This window comes from Falco cherrug, chromosome 7 (genome assembly GCF_023634085.1).
Source record: "Falco cherrug isolate bFalChe1 chromosome 7, bFalChe1.pri, whole genome shotgun sequence".
NCBI lineage: Eukaryota > Metazoa > Chordata > Aves > Falconiformes > Falconidae > Falco > Falco cherrug.
In genome coordinates this window covers 18,176,703-18,201,194 of record NC_073703.1, presented here as the reverse complement: position 1 = coordinate 18,201,194, position 24,492 = coordinate 18,176,703, and the positions used below count along the sequence as shown (strand labels likewise).

Here is a 24,492-nt window from a genome sequence, read left to right as displayed (position 1 = left end):
ACGGTCATAAGAGCGAACAAATGTATGACTGAATGGAAATGGCCTAACAGGAAAGATCTAAGAAGGTGGAAATGTCAGAACTAAATGCGTGAGCAAAATACCTACCTCAAAAAGTTGACATCATGAGCTTTTTTGGTTTCAGACTAGATGTTCACATGTTTAATGAAGACGTCCAGAGTAAGTTCCAAACAGCTACTTAGAAATATTTTTACATCTCCAGAAATACAAATCTGCACGTGTGAGTGCAGCTGATATTCGGGTAAACAGAATTCCCCTTCAAGAGTCATAAGGACTGGTGCGTTCAATTAGCCAGTGGTTCATGTAGTCTATATAGGGTCTCTGGCAATTGATAACATGATCTTCTCCAGAGAAAAAAAGCCCTGCATTACTAGGTGGTCACAGAATAAATTGCTTCTGCAAAAACTGCTTTCCTAGACGTAAGATCTAGAAGCTCAATCTGAACCCAGTGCATTAGAACTGGGGGGTCGGGGTTGGGACTGTGTCAATAAGGTGATCTCCAGAACTCCCTTACAATCTCATTTTTTCAGCATGTGCATCAGAGCTGAGTAAACCTAATTGGATCTGTGTAGCATGACTGCTCTCACTCAGGTATTAAGCATCACATTTGATGATCATCAAATTCATTTGACAGCAAATTTTTCATTACCTAGGCTGCCTCTGATGCTTAAGCCAGAGAGAACCAATGCTTGGATCTTGCTGTTCTCCTTCCCCTCTTACAAATAGCACAAGTTAAGCTTGAGTAAGGAGAGGAAATAAAAGATGTATAGTAAGGTTTACAAATTGTAGAATAATGCTGGAAAGCAATTCCAAAGTCAAGTACTAGTGGTGACCTGACTGTACGCTTGAGATATTTCTGAATAATGCTTATAAGGGAGTGCAAAGTTAGTGATTCATGCAAAACTTTTAATCTGCGTAGCATTTCTAATAGTTACCTGTAATTATCCAGACCAGAAGACTGTTAGACAACGCGGAGCTGGAGACCCGCATAACGGTTAACCTGAATATGCCCAGGCCTGTGCAGCACTGTGCTGTCCCTGTGTGGTGCTGCGCTTACCCACTGGCTGCAGGGTAAACTTGGCCAGGTAACGGTAACAGGAGCCTGCTGACAGCTGCCGCTTGGTGCCAGCAGCTATGCCACCTGCGTGTCCTTGCCTTTATCTGAAAGTGCAGCAAGAAGTTCTCCTGTGAACATCCTTTCTGCTTGATGGTAGAAATGATGAACAGAGTTGTTTTGTTTCAAGAAAATCCTATAATAGCTCAAATGACCAAAATGGGGTGACCCTTCCAGAGGCAAGATCTGCATGTGAATTGGAGACCTGTTCAGTGCTGCATAGCTCAGGGATCTGAAGGGATGCAGGACCATCTGTGCTACCCTCTCTTTATAGTGCTAGCTTTAGCAAATGGCATTTTAAGCAATACTCCACAGAATATGAGCAACTTTGTTACTGCTATAACAAACCAGCACCTCCTAGTGCATAATAAACATTGCCTAATGAAATGGCAAATCTTTCAGTCTCTCTTGCTTTTCCTGCTCGTTTTGTTAAAAAAAAAAACAACAAAAAAGGGTAAAATATAAACTAAGCAAGGCCAGATCAATTACATCAAAAGTGAACTGAGGACATGGAGAAATTTGTCTAGAAAACATACAGTGCTAAAAAGATGGCAGTTTCATTCTACAGATTGCTTAAATACTCAAAAGACCACCTCAATATAATGCAGAATATATAACCAAGTGATTACCGTTCCTGATAGGTCATAACATTTCTGCTATGTGCTTTGAATATGTAGGAGATAGCCTGCTAGTGATGTAAACACTGGAGATGTGTTGCCTTGAAACATTTGCATATCTGTTCTCCAAGGGCTTGTTGTGGCTCCTCCTGAGTCTGTTCTTCCTGGGCCTGCCTACCCGTTTTCTATATCTGGTAATGCCTCAGCTCTGAAGTCATTAAAAAGGTCCATTTTCATCGTGTGGCTCATTTTTCCTCTGTTGTCATCTTCCTTTTGAATAAACTGCTTTTATATGGATTATGATAACTTTGGATTATGGAACTTTGCCTACCTAATTAGATGATGCCCACTAGAATAAAATTTCAGTTAATTTCAATGAAATTCAGATAATTTCAATAAAAATCTCAAGCTGCCATTTTAAATAATGTTCAAATACTCTTAGCAGTATGCTACTGATCTGGAGCACATTCTGTTGTATATGCAGGGGTTTTTTGACACAAATGTTAAAACTGTACTTAAAAAGTTGGCCCAGGGACGGTAATCAGTCTCGGGAGCTTGTGAGAAGGTTCCTTCTTAACCTACCTATGCATAAAAGTAGCTACTTATGGTAGAAATATTTTCAAAGTAGTATATAAATTATACCAAATAATCTAAACTTCCTTTTAAAGCCTTCATGTACCTTAATGGTAGGAAAAAGGAGATGCATAAGAAACTGAAAATGCATTTCCATTTATTCAGGAATGGCCTTATGTCCAGTTACTAACTTGTTGCTAGTGGATTTTTGTAAAGCGTAAATTGAATAGGGTGTTACCTGGCTGGTCTGGGGCTGAGTCTGTCTGTTTTCTGAGTGCTGTGTGGAGGAGGGAGGCTAGTAGGTATCAAGTGAAGTGGTCCTTGCAGCCTTCCTCAGGTAGCTGACCTACCTGTCACTACAAATATGTGCTTCTCAACACACTTACTTTAGAGAGCTATTGGGCTCCCTCTTCTCAAAAACTCTTCTTTCTTTTTTAGTATGGCTGGGAAAACACAGCCTGTATTACGTTATAAACTAATTAGGACTCACTCTTTTCTCTATCGAAAATACCCTTGAGTGTTCAGTTTGCTTGCTCCGTATCAGTACTTCAAAAGACACTTGTTCCAAGTGCTGTGATAATCAGTTCCCAGAGACATCAAGCCCAGTTTCTCCTTGCTCTGAAATAAGAAGAGGCGTTTTGAAATGTGCTGTTTAAAAAGCTATGTATAAGCAATGAACTGGAACAAAATGCTCCTTGCTTCTATTTCAAATTGCTTTGAAAATTCGGAACAATCTCTACTGCTATGTATGTATAGATGAGAGGGGAGACGAAGTGCCTGTGTCCAAGAGGCCCCACTCAGAGGTTCTTGTGCCAATGGCATAACTAAAACCTACTCTGACAAGGATTATTTGTGGGAAGCAAAACTAATTCTGGGGCCTAAAATGGCTGCAAGAGTGAAATAGGAGATCTCAGTGCTAATACGGAGTTGCTGAAGACCTATTACAGTGCACATAACTTCAGAATTAATTTACTGCTTTAGGAATTATCTGAAGTTGCATTTTTTTATAAATAACATTTACAAAAGGTAGCTATATAGTACAGGAGGATATCTGGATTTCCCTTTGTTTGGCAGAGGTAATAGTCTTCTCACTAACAGGTATCCTTTTATACCGTGCAAAAAGCCCTACATCCTTTTCAGTCATCATGGTTTTTAGGAGTACTTCCTCATGGGATTACTTTCTATGCCAGCCAGGCTTGAAGACGTGTGAACACTTTTTGGGTGGTGTTATAAAGTCTAGTTTGGCCTTAACGGTAATTAATTCCCAGTGACACTTTCAAGTTCAGTGGAAGCCAACCAGTGGAACAAGGACAACACGTTGAAAATCTGTACTCAGAAGTATTTGAACACTAAAAAAACCTCAGAAGTAATTAAACCCAACTTATAACGGCAATTATTTACTATTCTCTTTTTCCTAACGGAGTAAGGGAGAAACACTACGAGAAGGAGCATCTTGTGTGAAAACGAGAGGCATAAAGATGGGAGCGCATGAGCGCAGCTCAGTCACGCACCAAGTCAGAACAGTAGTTTCCTCTGGCCTCAGTGATGCTTAAGGCACTAGCAAAGAGCATATATCATGTACCACTTCAGATACACATGGAGAATTGTAATCTTGAGGTATTTAAAGAAGAAAAGCCCAAATACATCATCCCTGGAAAGATCTTACTTGTGTAACATTGTGATGGGTTGAGCTGTTAGCAGAAATAGCCATAATGCCTGTGTTAAACAGCGTGACAGCAGTTGACTGGAGCTCAGCACCTCCGGGTTTCTGTTCTGGCAGGTCTCCTCCCCCTCAAGCTGAAAATAGGGAGAGAAAGATGACATCTGAGTGGTGGTGATTCAGACAAGTGTTTACCACTTCATTCAAATGCATATGCACAAAATGAGTGTGACTTTCCACCTCCACCACAGTTGCTCTTCTTACTGTGCAGGTTTGCTCATCAAGCCACAGAGATTTACAAAAGAAATTGCTTGTAAACTGTTACATTAGTCACAGAAATTAGGAAAAACATTTCTTACATCTTTGCCTCCTTGTAGCCTCCCCCTGTAAGAGCTAGAGGTCTCAGCAGCTTTCCTAGGGGACAGGGATCTCTACTAATGGGACAGAGGGAGCTGGCCCAGGGCACATGTTAGTGCCTCTGGAACACAGACCCACGCTTCAAGAGCAGTGTTAAATTTTGCCTGTAGGCTACCCTGAAAAGGAACTACTTGAGTGGAGAATTTCTGGTTCACATCTGGTCTGTCCCTTGGTGATGGTCACGCCTTGCTGTCATCCCACAGGGACAAGTAGGGCTGCAGGGTTTGAGACAGCTGGAGTCAGCGGCTTGGCAGCAGGCAAAGCAGAAGGCAACACACGTCCAAACAGAAAATATGTTGCTTTTAAGGGAAAGAAGAAAAACTGTGGAAAACAGAACCAGTGACTTTGGAGAAGTGAGAATGAAAAGGAGCAATAAGGGGCTGGTGAAAACCTGAGCGTGAGCTAACAGCAGTCTAGTTGCATTGCAATGCAGAGACAACAGTCAGTCTGGGGTGACTTTTACCATACTGAAGGTCTTGCTTACAAAAGATAAGCTTTCATCTTTGTAACAGTTTTGCATTTTATTATCATGGTGTTTGAAATCTAGAATTAAGTGCCAGGATCTAGCATGGTTTTGCACGTAACTATAGAGCCAAGAAGAGTGTTGAGTGTTGGGCTCTGAACTATATCTCCGGTATTAGTCTCATTAATGAGTCATTGCCGTGGTAGTAGAGAAATTGAGATTACTAGGCTATCAATAGGTATTTACTTCTCTTAGTCATAGCAATGACTCACTAGCAATGTAAATGTTTTCTATTCATTCCCTCTTGTATGTGGTTTTCCATTTACCTGTCACTATGACGTTGTGAGTGGTTCATCATAACATTTTCTATTGTATGACTCAGTAGAACAAAAGACAATAGGACAAAAATCTGTTTGTGTCATTTGCATCCAGATTTTTTGTTTAATTGTAGTTAAAATGACTTTTGATTCCTTTGGTTTAAAGGAAGACCAGTGAAGATAATTTATCCAATTTCATTTTAAATCCTCTGTAGCAAAAGTGTGTCCTATATTCAATAAGATAACACATACTTTGACGTCACATGATATCCTAGCTTTTGTAACTTAACCGTGCCTATAGTTAAGGTTATTTTATTATGATAACCGTTTGGAATTCTGAAACAAATCTCATTTTCCTACATTATTTCCTCCTTTAAGAACAAATATGGCTTTGATTTTTCAGTGTAGTGTATGGATTCTCTTCAGCTTATAAAAGCATTTACAATAAAGAAAGATGCAAACTAAATACTGTAAATGTCTATAAAATTCAGACCACAAATTGGGTCCATCAGGCTGAATGCCATCATCTAAGACATGGAAAATATTTTTAAAGTTTGTACTTTTTTGATCTTTCAAGGAACTGAAGGTTAATTTAGATGGCAAGAGAAGTCAAACTTCTTTGTTACCAGATGAGAGCTCATTATTGGGATGGAGTAATGAGATAAAATATTAATATGTTTTTAATGGTCTTGATACACAGCTAAAGTGTTCCATTGCACTCAGATGAACAAACTGTGGGTTATCCTCTGCAACTGAAAATCAATTATTTGCAGAATAAGGAAGAGCTCTCTTCCACAATTAGTTTGTAATTACGTAAGACCATAAAATATTAAATGCTGGAGATACCTTTTTGATATTTTGAAAAAATATCTTACATAAGAACTGCAAGTTTGTTAAACAGATTGTGGTTTATTTTCCCCTCTTTTTAAGTAAAAGAGTAATTTAAAATTCTTTTATTTTGATTGAACTGCTAGATATCCTGCTGGAATATTGAAGATAACTATTGATCCCACTGAAAATGCACATAGACCTTGCCTTAGCATATGGATGCCTCTGGGTAACAAACCCAGAAATACAAGCCTTGTTGATATCAGGCCATCTACTTAGGGGTTTGCAATTTGACGCTGTGGTAACTCCCTTTCTGGACATTTAGTTTAGTCTTTCCACATAAAAAAAAGAATATAAGATCCTATTTGGGGCTGCTACTTAAGAAATGTAATATAACAAGTTGAGTATGCTAATGCCCTGTAAATTCCAAAAGGGCATTATTTCAAATTTCAAAATTATTGAAATGACAAATTACTCAGAATTTAACGTTTGAGTTTTGATGTCTTACAAAAAAGCCCAATGAGTAATGTTCTAAGAAAACATTCACAAACAAAACCTTTGTTAAATAGAACTTCAGGATGCTTGAGAGTGCTTCTTCACATTGCTTCTAGTGTATACAGAAGCTGAGACTGAGACTGTGGAAAAACAGACAAGCAGAGTTCAGGCAAGTGATAGTAATGTAGTAGAAGGTTTATAGGAAGAAATAAACCAGTATCTTTTATTAGACTAACCAATACAATTTTGAAAAAAACCCAAACCATAAGCTTTTGGGGGTCTGATGCTTTCTGTCTGACATGGTTTGTACACTCTAGCGTAAGAGGCAGCACTGCAAATACAGGTATTTGTGCTCAACAGCCACAAACCCACCTGCTTTTTCTAGCAATCTGTAAGAACAATTTACTAACCAACATTAGGCTCAATCCCAGAAACAAGTGCTTCACAAAGTAACTGGACCTGGAGATTGTGCCTGGTGTAACTTAGGCAGTTTTTCCTTTCTTGGCTGTCACCCAGGAACCTTCCCACTTAAATTTGGACAAGCCTCTAAACTGGGCAAGGCTGAGTGAATGGAACTGGAGAGATACACTGGGTGTCCAGAGGCTTGATTCAGAAACAGAAGCGGGTTGTTTCTTTTGAATTATCCAAAAGTTTACCTGGGTCTTTTTCCCAAACTTTATCAGTTGGTCTAATAAAACACATTGTTTCCCCATGCAAATCTACCTGTTCATATTCATAGACAATCAGGACTATGAAGACACTTGCCCAAATGCCACTTTGTTTCTCACTCACCTGATTTTCAATAGGTAAATCCCTGAATTTTTTTGGAACATGCACAAACTGATGATGTTGCTGCTGAGATTGATTGCTTTTCCTCAGAACCCTCTGCTAGCCCTGGAAGGAGAGCACAAGTGTGTGTGGTAATGGGCACAGCTTGACTGAGCCCTGCCCTGGAGGTGTTTAGCTACCTGGGTGTTCTGTGATCTGCTTGGGGGCTTGGGGCACAGTCCAAAGAGCTGACCCTGAGTCTGTGTTTGTTTTGGAAAGGGTAGAGTTTCTCATCAGATGATGACAGAAATAGGTCACCCAGGTCATGAGGGGCCAGGTTGGAGGAGCTGAAAGATGAGCGAAGACACTGGTTCCCTGCCAGTGCAGGTGTTGCTACATTTGTTTGTTGTTAGTGACACACGTGATTTTCCATGTGTTCATCCTAAGATGAAGGTACGTTCTCTGCACCCACAGGCTGTGCAGTGCCTGGAAGAGTTTGGCTCAGGCTTGTAGAAAGGCTTATGGCTACAAGGCTCAGACTAAAACACCCTACTTTATTTATACTTTTTTCAGCATAGCTTTTCCTATTGTCCTCTGCCAGCTGGGAAGGCCAGTGGACAGGGAGGGACTCCGGAGTGAATCACAGGCAGCTGTTCAAGGTGGCATGAATTCAAGCCATTTATTAAACCATCATGGAACCCGGTCCTTCCAACTGCAGTGTAGGTGATGGCTGGGAAGCACTGCTGAACAGCGATTTGGGAATGACCTCAAGTGTTCAGCCGAAATGTTGTCATGCTCCCTTAGCGACATGTTGCTGCAGCTTGTAAGTTTGCAGGGGACAGATTTTTCTTTTGAGAAAATGTAGTGTCATTCCAACACTGTTGCTTTGATTTCAGACAAGGCTTTTATAGTTTATCTATTTTTCTCTTCTCTGGCGTTCTCCCTGCTTGGGTGTTAGCTCAGGCCAGCCCCTTACCACAGCGGGGACTTCCTTCCTGCTCCCAGTAACCTGGAAGGCAGCACTACCTCAGCCTGGTGGGGCAAGGTGCCTTCTGCGCATTGACAATGATTATTTTTTCCTCTCGGTTTTCCCCAAATTTTTGCAATTCCAGAAGGTTCCCTAGATACGAGGGGTTTAAGCCAGAGCCTGCCACAGCTTGCACTTAGCCCTTGGAGATGCAGAAAAGACCCCGATGGCATAACCCACAGGGAAAATCTTCAGAAAAACGACTGCACTCACCCCGTGGCCTAGTTAAGGTGTGCCCCTCGAGCGGGGCCCGGGGTGGGGGGTGGCACAGCGCTGTCCGTGCACCCCGAGGGCGGGCGGCACGGGACGCCCTGAGGGGGCTGAGGGAGGCCCGCGCGCTCCCTCAGGCTGCCCGCGCGGCGCGTGTCTCCGGGCGGGGCGCGGAGAGGAAGCCAATCGGAAGGCGCCGTCGTCTCCTGGGTGGGCGGTGGCGCGGGTTTCTGCGCCAATCAGGAGAGACGAGGGGGGGGGGGGAGCGGAGAGAGGAGGAGGGCATGGGCCCGCGCTCGCAGTGCCGGGGGCGGGGGAGGGGGGCGCGGCGGTGGCGCGCGCGGCGGGCTGTGGGCGGGGCTGAGGGCGGGGCGGTGGCGGGCTGCGCGGCGGGGCGGCGGCGGCGGCGGGTAAACACGGCGGCGGGGCTGCGGGGAGCGCGCGCCGCTGGGCCATGGCGGCTTCTCCCGTGGAGGTGTTCGGGCTGCCGGGCGAGGAGGTGAGGCCTGTGACCGCCCCCCTCGCGCTTCCCGCTTCTCTTCTCCGCGGAGGGAGGGCGGCGGCTTCCCCGCGGGGCCGGGCCGGGCCGGGCCGGGCCGGGCGGGTCTTCCCTCAGGGCGGGTGGTTCTTGCGGGCCCGCCGCGGTCTGGCGTGGCGGCGGGAATGAGGCGGGCTGAGGTGAGGCGGGGGCCCGGCCGGCCGGGGAGCGGGGCAGCTCCCCTCAGCCCTGGCGGCGGGGAGCTGGCGGCTGCCCTGTCGCCTAGCACCGGCACTCCTGTCTCTAGGCTGCTTTCCGAAAGCCCTGCGAGCCTCCCCGGCAGACGGAGCGACGCGTCTGTGGGGCAACTTCCTCGTGACGGAGCTGGAGGGGCGAAGCGGGATTCTTTTCCCCCCGCTCCCTCTCCCAGCCCTGAAGAATAAAGTCTTTGTTTCAGGCTTTGTCACAGACAGTATGCAAACCGCTGAAGCGATGCGTGGATTAAAATTGTGCAAAAGGTAGTTCGCGGCCTGAGCGACGGTGCTTTTCTCTGCGTTGCCATTAGTGAGAGTTATGAAATCTTGTGTGCGTTTTGGTGGGTTTTGGTTGGTTTTTTTGGTTGTTTCTTTTTTTTTTTCCCAGTAAACTCGTGGTGACTGAAAGTGACTTCGTACTACGGAGACTTCTGTCGTGAAGTCGTAGTTCCTGAGCACGTGGGTCTGGAGGGTGGCGGATACCGATGTACCTGTTACAGTGCTCAAGTGGTAGACTTGAGGCTTTTGCATTGTAACTGCGGCTTGTGCACAGGGCAGAATACTGGTGGAATAGTTAACTTTCATCAAGAAGAAAGAAGGTTACTTTTTTTTTTTTTAGTTGCAGGTACAGGAAGACTAAAAGCTGTATCCATCTGAAAGCTGGTTGATGACCTGTGTGAAATGTCAGTAATGTTGTCTTTGAGCCAACAGGATATTTACCAAGACTGTCTTTGATCAGCTCTTTTTGTGTCCAGGCAGTGATGATCTCTTGTGTCAAAACACAGTTGTTGTTGTCCTTAGCAGGAATTCACTCTCTGAATAAATGATGAAGTATTATTCCTGGTCTGTTATCACAGCTCTCTTTCTCAAGTTGTGCTTCGCTTCTGGAGAAGTAACTATAAAGGTCTCAAATGCTTTTTTTTTTTCTTCTTAATATTTGAATTGCATAGGAGTTCTAATAAAAAATTAGCACAGCATGCTGCAAGGGTTGCATAGCACTTCCCATTGCAAGATTCTGTTTTCAGTTGCTAGTAACTTCTTGAGGCAATCTGGTTGGTCTAAATCATTCAATGCCTCAGGCTCTGTATTTTAATTTTTAGTTAGTTTATATTTTTATATTTATATTAGTTATATTTATATTAAAAACATATTTTATTTTTAGTCAGGGGAGAATATTTTGAAATCTAGTCAAAATGGAACAATTCTCATTTTCCCTTGATCCTTTTGAACATGAACATGTTCCTTTGGAACAGCAGGGGGGAATGGGAAGAAAGTTGGAGTATGTAACAAATGTATCAGATCCAACTTTTTCTGTATTTCAAAAGCTTAGCTAAATTTCAAGTTCCAGATGGAAAAATGCAGTTTATGATCAGTCTTTGATATTCAGTTGGTGCTTTTTAATTCATATGTAAAGAACTTGCTCAGTGTTCTTCATGGTTTTCATGTGTGATTCTGCATGCACAGATGACAAAATGCTGCCAGCTGCTTTTGCCTAGGGTGCTAGAACAGAAACTAGAGTTCTGCCTCTTTAGATTGGGTTTTGGGGTTTTTTTGGTCTTATCAGAATTTTAATCTGGAAGATTGCATACACAGAATCACTACAAAAACACAAAGTCAGAAACGAAATCATATTGAAAGTAGCATCAAGGAGTTTTCTGTAAAAGCCTTCCTCGCCCTCCTCTCATGGGTTTTTCGTAGTCTGCACATGGCAGCTTCTGTAGGGCTGCTCTGTGACCCATTCTGCAAGATGGATTTGCTTGGGGTATGAATTGAAATTGTCTGGTAAAAGCAGTGTTAGCTGCAAATCCTCTTTACTTGTTGCAGCTATTGCATATCATTATATTGTAAATATAAAAACTAAATAAGGAAGGTGAGGAGAAGTTGGTCTAATTGTTGAGGCAGTTGAATGGAGTATTAGAGTATGGATTTCCCCCCCCCAATACATTTATGCTGGATTTTTTGGTTAATGGTGTATTAGTCACTTAGACTTATTAAAGGATTGCTATTATGATGATCCTGACAAAAAAAAAAAAAAAAAAAAAGAAGCTGGGATGCAAAGGAAGCTGTAGCTGAGGTTATTGTATATACAGGGTATTACTCTATGTGTTATATTTAGGTATCTGAATTTTTGTGCCTGAATCTAGCAGGTGCAGTTGTCCTTTATTTCTCTGGTTCAGTTTTTCTTCTGTAATATGGATATTGTATCCTTCTGTCACCCGTAGGACTTTGTACAACTTAGTTGGATATTGAAATAATGAGCACTAGAAAAGTCAATAGGGAAGACAATAATTCTGTATTCAGAGTGGGGTCTTAGCAGTGTGTGGAAAATGAGGTCTGGGGTCATATGCTGAAAAATGAAGATAGGGTGAAAATATTAAATAGTAAGCAAAATTGGTATTGCTCACATAGTAAGGTGTCTGTCTTTTGGAAAGAAACAGTTTATGATCCTATTATCAGACGTTCTAACAGGATGAATATGCAATAGCAAGCTAAAATGAATATAATCTAGGAACAATATTAGACTAAAAATGTTGATCATATTTCTGAATGTCTTTAACTGTCAAGTATTTTACATTTCAGGATAGTATATAGAAAAAAGGCAAATAAGCAGATGATACACCTTGCCACAGTTGATCTCAATGTAGAAAAATTAAGAGCTCTGATATTTATTTTTTTTTTTAAGAATTATTTTTTATCCTCTTATTAGGTGTTTTTTGAAGAGGCAAAAGTATACTTACCACCTCCAGGTCAGACTTTCTCTCACAGTGCTCGTTGCCTCAGGCTGCTTAAAAAAAAACAAAACAGGAGCATTAACTGCTGCAGACTTTGTCTGGAGTGGGTAACTGTGCCTGTTGTTGCATACTTGGGATATGTCTGCCTTTTGAATATAGTTGCAAATGTTGGTTCAGATGCACAGGCACAGCCTGACACAACTGCTGCTGCTGCTTTTCTTTGTCATAGCAGTGGTAGCTTTGCCAGTGCTCTTAAATGTGCTTGTTGAGGTGGGATGCCTATAGCTATGGGGTTTTTAGCTGAGGGACTCTCTAATACAAAACTTTCAGGTTGCTAAGAGTTAGATTTCAGAAGATGAAATGCTTTGAGCAAGCATTTTCTGACGCTGAGCTATTAGCTTCTAGTGGCTGTGGTTTTGTGACAATTGACTGCAGTACAAAATACAGCATTTTCTAACACTTATTGTGGAATGATCTTTCAAAGTCTGAAGGAGGAATTATTTTGAAGGATCTGTCCAGAATGACAATGTATTTATTTCTGTTTTCTATGAAAGTACCTGCTTGCATTGTAGGGCTTTGGAATGGCATTTGATATAAAATGATGCTGCTTGTCTGCGTACATGTATTTCATAGCCAGTTTAATTAAAAAATTTCCATATGTCAGAGTTCTTCCAGTCCCAGCCTGAATTAAGAACTTACTTTGCTTAGCTCTTTTTGTATTGCCTAAATAACATGCTAAGTTAGCTAGCCTTTTTGATCTTTTGAGTCTATTATGTTTGATGTGTTTCTGGGATCAAAACTAGTAATGGCAACTTCTCACAAGCAAAAATACACTTCCCACTTGCACGTGTCTGCCATTTCAGGTTTCTCAGTCACTTGAGAGCTATCCTATGTAGAACAAGTGTTATTGTTTTCTGCAGGTCACACGGGATTTCCCATAAGCATATGGTATTTCATTCTGGAAAGATTTAGAGAGATCCTAAAGGAATATAAAAATAATATTACTGGAGTAGTTGTTCATGGTTATTTGGCTTGCTGCTGGTGAACTGAATGTCTTGGATATGTGGTTTGTCTTCTGTACTGCACGCCTTACCCCACAACCCTTCTCATATTGCTGATTGCTTTTGAGACTGGCATGGAGTGGTCTTCCTCTGTATTGCTTCTGATGAAAACAGGATTTTTTTTCGGCTCATTTGCGCCTGAGCTTGAGGCAGCTCAGTGCTTCGGTTCCTGTTCAGACCCTGTGCACCTCTGTACTAGACATCTGCTCCATCTGACTCTGGGGCACTTAGGGTGGAGGGAGGGAAGGGAAGGCAAAGATATGCATGCCTCTGCTTCAGAAATGCTCTGCACTTAAGCTAGAATCCAGTGTATTTGTAGTAGTTTACACTTGTAAAAATGCTTTTTGGGGTTTTGGTTTATTGTTGTTGTTGGTTTAGGGGTTTTGGCTTTTTTTTTTCAACAGCAATATAACTTGCGTGCATCTGGTGGTTTCCAGAAACTATCTTATGTACCTGGGTTTGGTTTGTTTTGTTTCTTAACACCTTTCTTTCAAACTGAACAAACACTGGCTGTAACTGTTGTGGTGTTGGGTTGCACATGTTGAAAAGGGGTTTGGTCGTTGTTGGGTTTTTTGGTTTGGGGTTTCTTGTGTTGTGTCTTCTGGTGGTTTTTTTAAAGTAAAATTTTGTTGGCAAATGGGTAGTTCTGTTAGTGGACTCCTGTCTTGTTGAATCTTTTCCTTAATTTGCAATTGAACAGAAGTGTTAAATAGAATCTGCAGGCACAGCCTGCATTTCTTGAAGGAGAAACTTCCTTATTTATGAACACAAAATGTTCCTGTGGTACAATTAATGGTTAAGTTCTTTTAGTGAGTTAGTAAGACTGAACTTGTAACTGTCAGGTGGAAGTTAATGACTTTCATTATGTTTACAAGATTGATTAATGTAGTTCTATAATAGGAGTCTTCCTGAATTGAAAACTTGATTTGAGAGAATTTCTTCAAAGGAAAATGGTTCAGCTCTGTTCATTGCCACAGAGGGGAAAGAGAGTGCTCTCTGTGTTGTGCAGGAACGGTCATAGACAGCAAAGTCTCCTTCCTGCTTTGTACCTCCTGGTGAAATGAACTGGTGATGCTAACAAAAGTTAGTATCATTTAGAGGTTACTTAATATACACGTTGGCCTAACTTGCAAGGTCTGAATATTGCAGGAACTACTGTTCTTCAGCTAAGGCTCACCATTCTGTGGGAAATTCTTTCAAACAAGATGGTAAGTTTTAACAATAAACTCATTGGACCTATTCCTCATGCTGTTAGCTTTGTATCTGTCTCCTTCTGGAATTGCTGAAGCTGAATATAGCATATATAAGTGTATTTAGTTAGCCTGATCTTATAATTGTTTTGGGAGTGTTTTGTTTAGGAGCTAAGGAATTTTATTTATAATTCTTCTGTGATATATGAGGAAGATCTGTTCTTAAATAGTGTTTTTTAATGTTAGGCAGGTGAAGAATGTCAATACCTTCTGGACTGCTTAAGGGAAAACATTCTGGGTTGACCTCAGTGTAGGCAATGGAAGAGTCAAATCCTTAATTATGCAGACTGAAATTTTCTTTGAGATAACATGACTGCTTATCGCTCCGGTAAATGCCACTAAGGAATATATTTTTGTTGTGAAACTCTCAAACATAACTTTTATGGTTATTAATGATCTCAAGAAAAAAACCCCAACCAAATAACCAAACCTTTAATGCAATCTGAAACAAATAAAGTGCTGCTCTTGGATGGGAGATACAGGTTAGGAAACATGCTAAGATAGGATTTTTTTTTTAAACTTAGAGAAACACAGCAGTTAATCTACTAAAATGGGCAGATGCAATGAGCTATCTGTTCAACTGGAATATGTAGTCACTTTAGCTGTAAGTAATCTTTCAGCATCGTTTCCAAGCTGCTCCTAGGCTTCAGAGCCTTTTATGTGAATATGTCTGTCTTTAATCAACTGTACTTAAAGTACAAGTTACTAGTAGGGTAAAGCTGGGTACCTTGTGTAAGATGTCTCGGAGATTTGAGAAGCATGCTATAAAAGAAACTATACGTTCATGATGTGTATCTCTTATGCTAGTAATTACTCTTTAACAGGCTTAGTGCACTTTAATTTGGCTTTAGTGCACTTCTGCCCACGCAAGTGTCCTAATGTTTCTCTCTGTTTATAGCTGTTCCTTAATGAGGTCAGCAGTCTGTGTAGGTGTGTGCTGCACAACACTCTATAGTAATTGATAATACTCATTTGGTGTGTTGGTTTTTTTTTTTCCCCTTCTGCCGTTCTGGACCTCAGTACATGGGATGGCAAGGATCACTCTACAGGGGATGTAGAATATGTTCAGCCTGTTGAACATCCATCCCTTCTTTTTTATGCTCTTTTCACGGGGCCAGGCTATTTACTAGTTTCAGTTTTGAACTTCCAAACTATGTTTATTTCAGTTTGCCTTATCTGCACTTACTCAAATCTGATTTTTCTGTTCTCTTTTTATCTGTGCACTATATGCAGACATGGTATGAAGCTTAAGAAAGCCTTAATATATAATTCCTGATATTACTAGAATCTTAAAAGGTGATGCTGCTGTCCTGTTTTATTGTTGTAATATCCTTTGATGCTCTTTTCTTGGCTTGATTTAGTGGTGGCTGATTCTTGACCTATCTAGCTGGAACAAAAGAATAACAGGATGTTATTGCCTAGAGCAATTGTTTACTAAAAAGCGTGTTCTCTGTTGGACTGCTCAGACATTTTTATATTGGCTTCCTCAAAAAAAGCTGTCTAGTAGTCCAGCAGATACTACCATTTTATGTTTTACATTAATTTAACCATCCTGGTTTTGGTGTTTCCTTCTGTCCTGCATGAATCTTTTCAAGTATATTAAAAAAGCAAACCCAAAATTTGAAGCAAAGATTAAAATAGGAAAGCCAATAAAAATAATTTTCAAATAGTGATCAAATAAGTACTCTGAAAAACTCTTCTCCTAGTTAAAAACCTTTATCTTCTATTGCTATACAATTAATTTAACTGGATTTTGTATGTATTGTACACATGTCAAACTGCTTTTTCTGTGTGGTGGTTGTTTATCTGCATCTTACTTCAATCCCAAACCTGCTGGAGGTTTGGGATGTGTTGGGATGTGTGCAAACTGAGAAACGGATTGTAACTTGCTGAAAACTCCTGTAAAATCGTTTGGACTTGAAGTGTTTACATTAACATCAGAGAGTGCCTTTATAGCCACTGAATTATCTAATAGCATGTTATGTGTGGTTTTTTTCTTACTGCTTCAAGTGAAGGAGAAAAGCTGGTAGTATAATATGTTCATAGTTGCGTTATTGGATGTTGTTACATTAATGACTGGAAAAGGTAAAAGCCTCTTGCTGGTGTAACATTATAGTGTTTCAATGCCCAAAATGAAAGAATTTGAGCTTTTTCCCCTGCCCTCCCCTGACTCGGGTATAGGCAGCTGCTAAAACTTCTAAAGTGACAAGTTACAACTCTTTGTTGTGATCTTGTTGTGAATCTTACTACATATAGTTTGTGTAGGAAATATTTTATTATTTATAGTCCATGGAATTAGCAACATGCTTCAACTGTACACATGCATGGGCTCACACTCAAAGCCTGCATCCTACCTTTGGGGATCTTCAGATGAGGATCACACTTCATCAATCATTCTCTGGTTTATTCAGTATTTTGTACTACAGTAATCACCATGTCACCATTTCTAGAATTGTGCCTTCGTTCTCACCCTTTCATCCTGCATATGCTTTTTCCTGTGTCTTCTGGTCTGTCTTGGGCTTCCACAACTAAAGGAGGAGTCAGTCTTGCAATTGTCATCGGCATTATTTTCCTACCATGTGAATTTGGGAAGGATGAGGGTGAGAATGGACAGTGTTAATACTTGTCCTTTATAGTCATTGAGTATAAACAGCTGTAACCCAGGCAAGACCATTCAATGCTGATAAACTGAGCAAGTTTTAAACTTAAAAGTGTGAGATTTCTTTCCAAACACAATCCACTTACAGAAGTGCCGCTTTATTTGTTTGACTCCTGCATTGCTGTATAGAGTACACATTTTAAAACTATTTTAACAGGGATACATAAAAAGGATTTCTGTGTCACAGTAACCTCAAAGTATCGCAGGATGGCAGGCATTGTCTTTAAAGTTATTGATTGATTACATATCAGCTCAGAAACCTTCTATTTCATTGTCTTATGTACTATCCCTTAGTCAATAGATTCATTGTTACAGACTGTGAACATGGCATGTCTTTGCAGACCCAGCTATTTTGACCAGTTATATCTTGAACATGTACTTCAGAATATACTGATAGGAATAACAATAGAATAATGATAAAACCTGGAAGTTCATAATAAGATAACTAACTTGCTGATTCAGCTCTGTAAAGGATGTTTTGTCTGACTTAATCAGACGAAGAATTTTTGGACAGTTCAGTCTTTGTAATATGTGGTAGCATTATCCTCCTCATATGTCCCACCCCTTAGCCTTAAAAATATATAACACACCCCCCACACCCTCCCCCCCCCAAATAATTTATCCTTGAATTTGTTAGGAGCAGACTAATGTAAATGGTGTCATTTGGACTTCATTTGTATGCAGCCACTCCAGGCTGATGCAGTAGTTTAACAAATACTTCTTTTCCCACGCTGTTTTTTTACCAGATTCATATAGGGGTACATGTATTCTCAGAGGGAACAGTTTAACAGTTCACAGTTTTAATGGTGAAATGGTCTGCTTGTATTTTATATATGATGCTGTGTTGTGAGCTGTTTTTGTGTTGTCTCACCCCGCCTCATCTCCAAAGTGGCTGGCAGTCAAATGTCAAAAGAAGCTGAACATCCTTGCCGCATCTATACAAACAACCCCTGCACAGCTGTGCCCAGAGCTGCTGCCTGTGATGGGCTGTCGTGTGTGTGTGTGTGTGTGTGTGTCTCAGAAGTGCATGTCCGCATTGCAGAGCAGCTGGGTACCAGGGCGTTAAACCTTTAAGACTCCTAGTGTGTTCAAAGCTGCAGTGAACACTGTCTCTTCAGCTGTACAGATGGAATACATTCTGACCGACCCCTTCAAGTTTATGTTGGGACTGCAAAAGTGTGGGTAGGCATTTATGGCCAGGAAGGGACTCTTGAGGAGATAAACTGGTCTGAGAGAGCAGTTTTCTAGACGAGCTGCAGTGCTGCTAGACATAGCTGGTGTGTACCTGGCTACTGACTAGGTGCCTATCCCTTTCCATGCCACCAGCACCACTGGAAGCACCACAGTGGTGGAAGAGAATAGCAAGACAAGATTGAGAGTGTCTGCAGTCAATGTAGAACAGGTACAGGCTGTAGCCTGTGTGTTCTTGGACCATGAGAACACCCTCAGGTTGTAGCTGCCTGTGGATCTACAGAAGGATCTCCTGAGCACTGTGAATGAAGAAGAAAAGGTTCAAAATGGCCTTTGACCCAATTAAATTTTGGTTTTAAACCTATGCCCTTTGGATGCGAGAATCAAGTAGCTGATGCTTTGGCCCTGTGCAGAGCTTGCATAGCCTAATTTTTGGCTGCATGAAATGAACTTCAGATAGTCCTGGAATTCTTTGGCTGTTCATCGCTTTCTGGGATCAGTGTGTTTGGGGCAGCTTTTGTGAGCTGTGGCAGTTGTTCCTTAGCAATTCTGTCATCGGTGAGAGGGGAGAAAAGGTCATATGGTCACAGTGCAGACCTGTATCCTGTGAGCAGGTCTCTGCCTCTTCCAGGATGTGTGAGGTTGGAGCAAAATGGGTCTGCCTGGTGTAAAGCGCTTCTGACTGTCTGTGGATTGAGCTGTCTGTATTTCTGCTGGTCTGCCTTGCTCACTAGTGTGACCAGAGACTCTCATAATTAAGTATTGCCCTTGCACATTAGTGTGGTTTTTTTTCCTGAAGTTTCTAGCCTTTTTAGCTTGGAAAAGGAAGAAGTGGACCTTTCAGTATCACCTATCGGTTTAAAAAAATACACAAAAAGGGGTGTGGTGAGTTTTTGCGGGGTGAGAGTGGTTAGTGGAAAAAGTGAAACAGGAGATCTGTGGGGAAACCCTCCAATTAGTATTGATTAGGGAGTCCAACCCTGTGGCTATATAGAGGATGATAAAACAGACTTTCAGAGTGCTTTCTACAGTCTTCTGAAAGCACTTTCAATCATATGTGGAATTCAGGAAGGCCCCAGAGACAACGTCTGCTGCTTCACCCATTGCTCTTGGTATCTGTTTAACTCTTTAACCACCCAGTTTGGATCAGCTTTCCTCAGAAGTCTCTCTGACTAGCCGTTGCCTACAAACAGTCCTTCCTCTGCAAAGCTTTTTGCTTTCCAGAGAAACAGTGCTTATTTGTCTTCTTCCTCTGACATGGTCACAGCTGTTGGGATTTTTTCCTCCTCTTGAATTCAGTAGCTTATCAGCCGAGCCATGTAAGGCTCTGCACAGCTATATTAATTAACAGGAGGAGTGCAATCACTGATGTCACTTCTGTGAAGCAGTAATCTGGATAATGTGTAACTGAAACAGCGTTTTGGTTTTTGAAATCTCGTACCTTGCTGACAGGTCATTTCAGAAATCCCGCTATTTTGAGCACGGCCTCTCCGTGCTGCAAAATAAAAATAGATGCAAGAATTCTTTATTCTTCCCTTTTCCCAGAGTTCTTTACTTCTTTATTAATCTGTTCTGGTTTACACCCCATTCATTTCCCCCAGGAAAGAAAATTTATGGTCAGTCTTCTTTCCTACTCTCTGATGAATGCCAAGATACCATTAGGTGAAAACTTGATTGGTCCATATGCATTTGTCTGAGTGGCAACCCATTCCTTGCATCCTAACAGATCATGTGCACCAGAAAATGTGATGCTGTTCAGAGCGTGTTCTCACAAAAGTCCTTGCCTAATCTGTACAAAAGATGGCTTAGAATTGCCTGCTGGGAGACGGGAACTGCTCATGGAAACTGTTCCCAGATGCTCGCCTTCCTGTGAGCAGTTGGGAGTGTTAGCAATCGCTGGGCTCTGTGAATTGTGGCAATAGCAGCTTGCCCTTATCACTGCCCTAGGAGAAGACCTTCGTGTGTGCTGTGGAGTACATAGGTACTGCGTCCAGTCTGATACAAGTGTATTGCAAGGCTTGCCAGGGGAAGGTGGTGACTGCCACTGCCAGAACAGTTTGGAATTTGGGAAAGAAGGCTGGCTGGAACAGTTGTATGCTAGGTTAATAATCCTGCCCTGTGGGGTTAAAACACCCAAACTCAAACCAAAATCCCATACCTTTAGAATGCTGAGAAACAAACAAACAAATTGTTTTTTAAAAAAACAACCCAAACCCTACTCTAGTGACTTACCCGCTTTTTCTGGATTCTGTGTCTACCATCATATGTGGGTACAGTGGTGGTAAGACTTTAAAAGGGTTAATGGTAGAATAAATTTGCTATTGAAACTTTGAGCTGTTTCTGTCAAAGTAAGTGCATTACTTAAGTCTGTAGTTCTCACTGTAAGTTCAAAATTATGCCATTAATTGCTTGTAGCTTTGTATATAAAAAATAGATATGAAAAATAAATGTGAACACCTCTTGGGTTATTGTTATTTTGTATTTTAGGAGAACACACGAATTGTCAGGGTGAAGGTTATAGCTGGAATTGGCCTGGCCAAGAAGGATATCTTAGGAGCCAGGTAAGAATATATGTTGTCAATATATTAAGGCACAGCTGCTTCTTTATTTTCTTTCCATCGCTGTTTCAGTAAATCCTGCTGTTCCTCTTTCCAAAAAAATGAGAAATGTTTTAACTGGTAACCTTGTAAAATTATCAGAGGCTATATAAACATGAAGATACCTGTTTTCTTACCCAAGAGTCACCTGGATAAATGTGCATTGGCAAAGCAATGTGTGGGGAGGTTTCATTCTCTGCATGGTAAAATAGTTCTGCCATGGAGGATAGATACATGTATATATTTTACTTCAGGTCAACTACAGCTAAAATAACAAGAGTACAATTATAATCAAAATTCTCATCTGTGCTTTAAAGACTTGGAATGAACACAACACTAAACATGGGTAGCAACAAGACTATTTCCACTCAAATTATATGCAGAAGAACAGCATCCACCAGTTCTATAGATGTGGGAAATGCATGCCAGTGGCTGCAGGCTCTGGGTATGTACAAATTTAAAAGTTAACAATCCATGTAAGGGAAGAAACAAATCAAGTGGCTTAACGTTTACCACAGGAAAGATCAGACTTTTGAACTAGTAATTGAAATGCTTTGTAGGATCTTGTAGATTTGACAAGTGGCAGCATGCAGCTTGTACTAAAGCTACTTTTTCTTCTGGCCCATATACAGAGGGTCTAGAAAAGTACTGATGGGTTTAGTATTAGTTCTGCTATCAGCTGCTTTGGCACGTGTACAGGAATGCTGTTATTTTAGCACTAGCAGAATTGTTGTGTGACATCGGTTTAGCTTTAGGAAAAAAAGTTGTGATATTCATATTTTCCTTAAAGCCAAACAGTCTCTCTTCAGGTTTGTTTTTTTTACTTTAAACAGAAATCGGGCACCTTGTCTCATCATAACTTAAATATGTGAAAACCGTATGCTGTTTTGCTGTGTGGCACTGTCTTGGTTGCCTTTTGTAACTCATCTGTTGGAGCAATTGAATGCCTTGAACTCTGTTCTTGAAAAGTAAATATTCTTAAATTGTTTTTTATTGTGCCACAGGAAGGAAGAAAAAATACCTGAGGCAGTAGGCCATTTTAAGCAACCATATTAGGACATTGGCATTGATAGAAAAATTCAGGTTAAACTCTGTGAAACTGATAGAACATTAATAAAAACACTGCATGTTCAAGGAAGTACCTCGAGTTCCAGGTGTTTTAGATCGCTAAAACCAAGATGTTTAATACTTAAAGTTCTTTCAGTTGCAGCTGTTTTCTTTTCATGTATGTCTTGTTGAAATGCATGAGGGTTTAGTAAATCTCTTCTCATGAAGTAAGAACTGTGAAGGAATAGAGAATAAAACTGTAATGATACACAGAACATAAAATGACATAGCTAGTATGGTCATAATCAGTAACGTTTAGTTTTGTGTCTAAAACTATTTAGAAAATGATGGTAAGTACATGTATATGGTGTCCCTAAAGTAACTCTTAACTCCTAGTTTCATAGCTTCTATTAATTTAAGCCTTTTAAAACTCAACTGCTAATAATGCTGACAAAAAAAAGGATGTATAACAGCATGCATATCTCTTTCTTTCCCCTTCCCAGTGACCCATATGTGAAAGTGACAGTGTATGATCCGGTGAACGGAGTCCTTACCAGTGTTCAGACAAAAACTATTAAAAAGGTTAGCCATCTTATTGTTATGGGTGTGGTGGTTTTGTTTGTTTTGGGCTTTTTATCAGACTCTAGAGAAAAAGTTAATACTGCAGGAAGTGGGAGAATTAATATGTCACCTTTTTGAATGGACACAGGGAAAGGAATGTTCCATGACCTACTCTGTTCATGGTGTTATTTTGATGTTTTCTCTTCAGTAGTTTTAATGAAAGGTAGAGAAAGACTAAGGGGTATAAGGTGAGTACTGATTCAAAACTACATCACTTGTGGAAATACAGGATTGTTCTGATAGAATCATACTTACCTGGCAGGGGAGACACCATGATCAGGCAGGTGGTTTTCCTGGAAACTACCTGGAAGGGGGGGTGTAGGCAGGGGGGGGTCGATCTCTTCTCCCAGATAACCAGTGACAGGACAAGAGGAAACGGCCTCAAGTTGTGCCAGGGGAGGTTTAGATTGGAGATTAGGAAAAATCTCTTCACTAAGAGGGTGGTCAGGCATTGGGACAGGCTGCCCAGTGGTGGTGGAATCATCCATCATCCCTGGAGCTGTTTAAAAGGCACATAGATGCAGTGCTTAGGGACGTGGTTTAGTGGTCGACTTGACAGTCCTGGTTGATGGTTGGACTTGAAGATCTCAAAGGTCTTTTGCAACTTAAGTGATTTTATGATTTTTCTGAGATCTTTAATGACAGAAGAAACTTTGTTGCTGTACAACTACTATCTTTTTTATGTTTGAAACACAAACACAGTTTGGTGTGTTCCGTTGTCAAATTGCACAGTTCACATGAATTACAATACTACTCATTTATCTGGAATACCTGCAGGAGGTTCATAATTTCAGGATCAACATATGTTTGCATATAAGCATGTGGATAGTTGACTGAGAAGGCAGTGATGATTGCTGAAAACAAACCATAAATTAACTGATTTGAACTGCATAATGAGTCTTCTGCATCCATAGCATTAGCCAGAATCTGAGAGTACATAAATTGTCTTACATAAATTGTCTCTATTCTGCACTGTGTTAAACAGTAGAAAACTCCTATGACTTCTACCAGTGATAGCAAGATTATTTGTACTGTAAGTGGATTGTTACATGGGATAAACCAGAGGTAAAACATAAAAAAATACACCAATATAGAATTGTCACTATAATAAATTCTGTCTTCCTTTTCTTCCCCCCATAGTCCTTAAACCCAAAGTGGAATGAAGAACTCTTATTTAGAGTAAGTGGGTTTTTTTTACAGCTTTATTACCTATGTTGACTATTATGTTTACACATCAGGGAAATGTTTTCTCATTACTTCAGCTTAAAATCAGAAACATGTCTATAATTAATGTTCAAAAAGGCTCACAAACTGCTTTTTTTAGAAATACACTTGTTAACATTTCTATTTGTGTCAGAGTTAAATTTTCAGTCTTGATGTTAATCTTCTTTGTTCCATGAATGTTTAAAAACATGAACATGGATTTAAAAACAGTTTAGGATAGTACCAGTCTTTGCTCGTTGGTCTTGATAGAAACATGTTGTATAGTGAAGTGGCACCAAAGTGTAGATTTGCTGTATAACTTGGGTTTTACGTATTTCTTTCCTCCTGTATAAACATAAGAGGCTTTGCTGAAAACAAATGTTGGAATTCAGCATAAATTTTAATTATCAACATTTTTTTTTCCTAGGTTAATCCTCAGAAACACAGACTCCTTTTTGAAGTATTTGATGAAAACCGTTTGGTAGGTCCTTTTGTGTTAATGTAACGGTGTATTGAAGACTTGAATGAAAGTAAGTTCATCTGTGTTCAACATGGATTAAAAAAATACCCAAACAAAATAATCTTAACTTCTCTAATGCAACCTAAAGCTAAAGGCAGACCCGATTTGTTTACTTATCTGACACGACCACACTTTGTGATGCTCTGAAACAGTTATTATTCTTGATTTCTAATGTGTGTTATAAAAGTGTTGTTCTTTTATAGCACTTTTCAAATGATATGTCCAAATGCTTTGGTGATACTGAAAGCTCTGATTGTGGGGAAAAATAAACATTCAAAGCAGTATTGTGAAATGTAGGTTTCTCTGCACACAGTTGAGGAGTAGCATGAAAGAAAACGTGCATTTTCTTCGGAAATCTTAACAAGCGGACAG

General features: G+C 40.6%; 1 protein-coding gene across 1 annotated transcript in view; it reads left to right on the top strand.

Moving 5' to 3' along the window:
• Positions 1-8,885: 8,885 nt before the first annotated feature.
• Positions 8,886-24,492, top strand: part of NEDD4 (NEDD4 E3 ubiquitin protein ligase) — a 60,570-nt gene continuing 44,963 nt past the window's right edge. Inside the window, exons 1-5 of the mRNA XM_055716107.1 lie at positions 8,886-9,006; positions 20,620-20,693; positions 22,280-22,358; positions 23,538-23,576; positions 24,028-24,081. Of these exons, the coding sequence (XP_055572082.1) occupies positions 8,962-9,006; positions 20,620-20,693; positions 22,280-22,358; positions 23,538-23,576; positions 24,028-24,081 (291 nt within the window). The 5' untranslated portion in view covers positions 8,886-8,961. The remainder of the gene's footprint in view (positions 9,007-20,619; positions 20,694-22,279; positions 22,359-23,537; positions 23,577-24,027; positions 24,082-24,492) is intronic.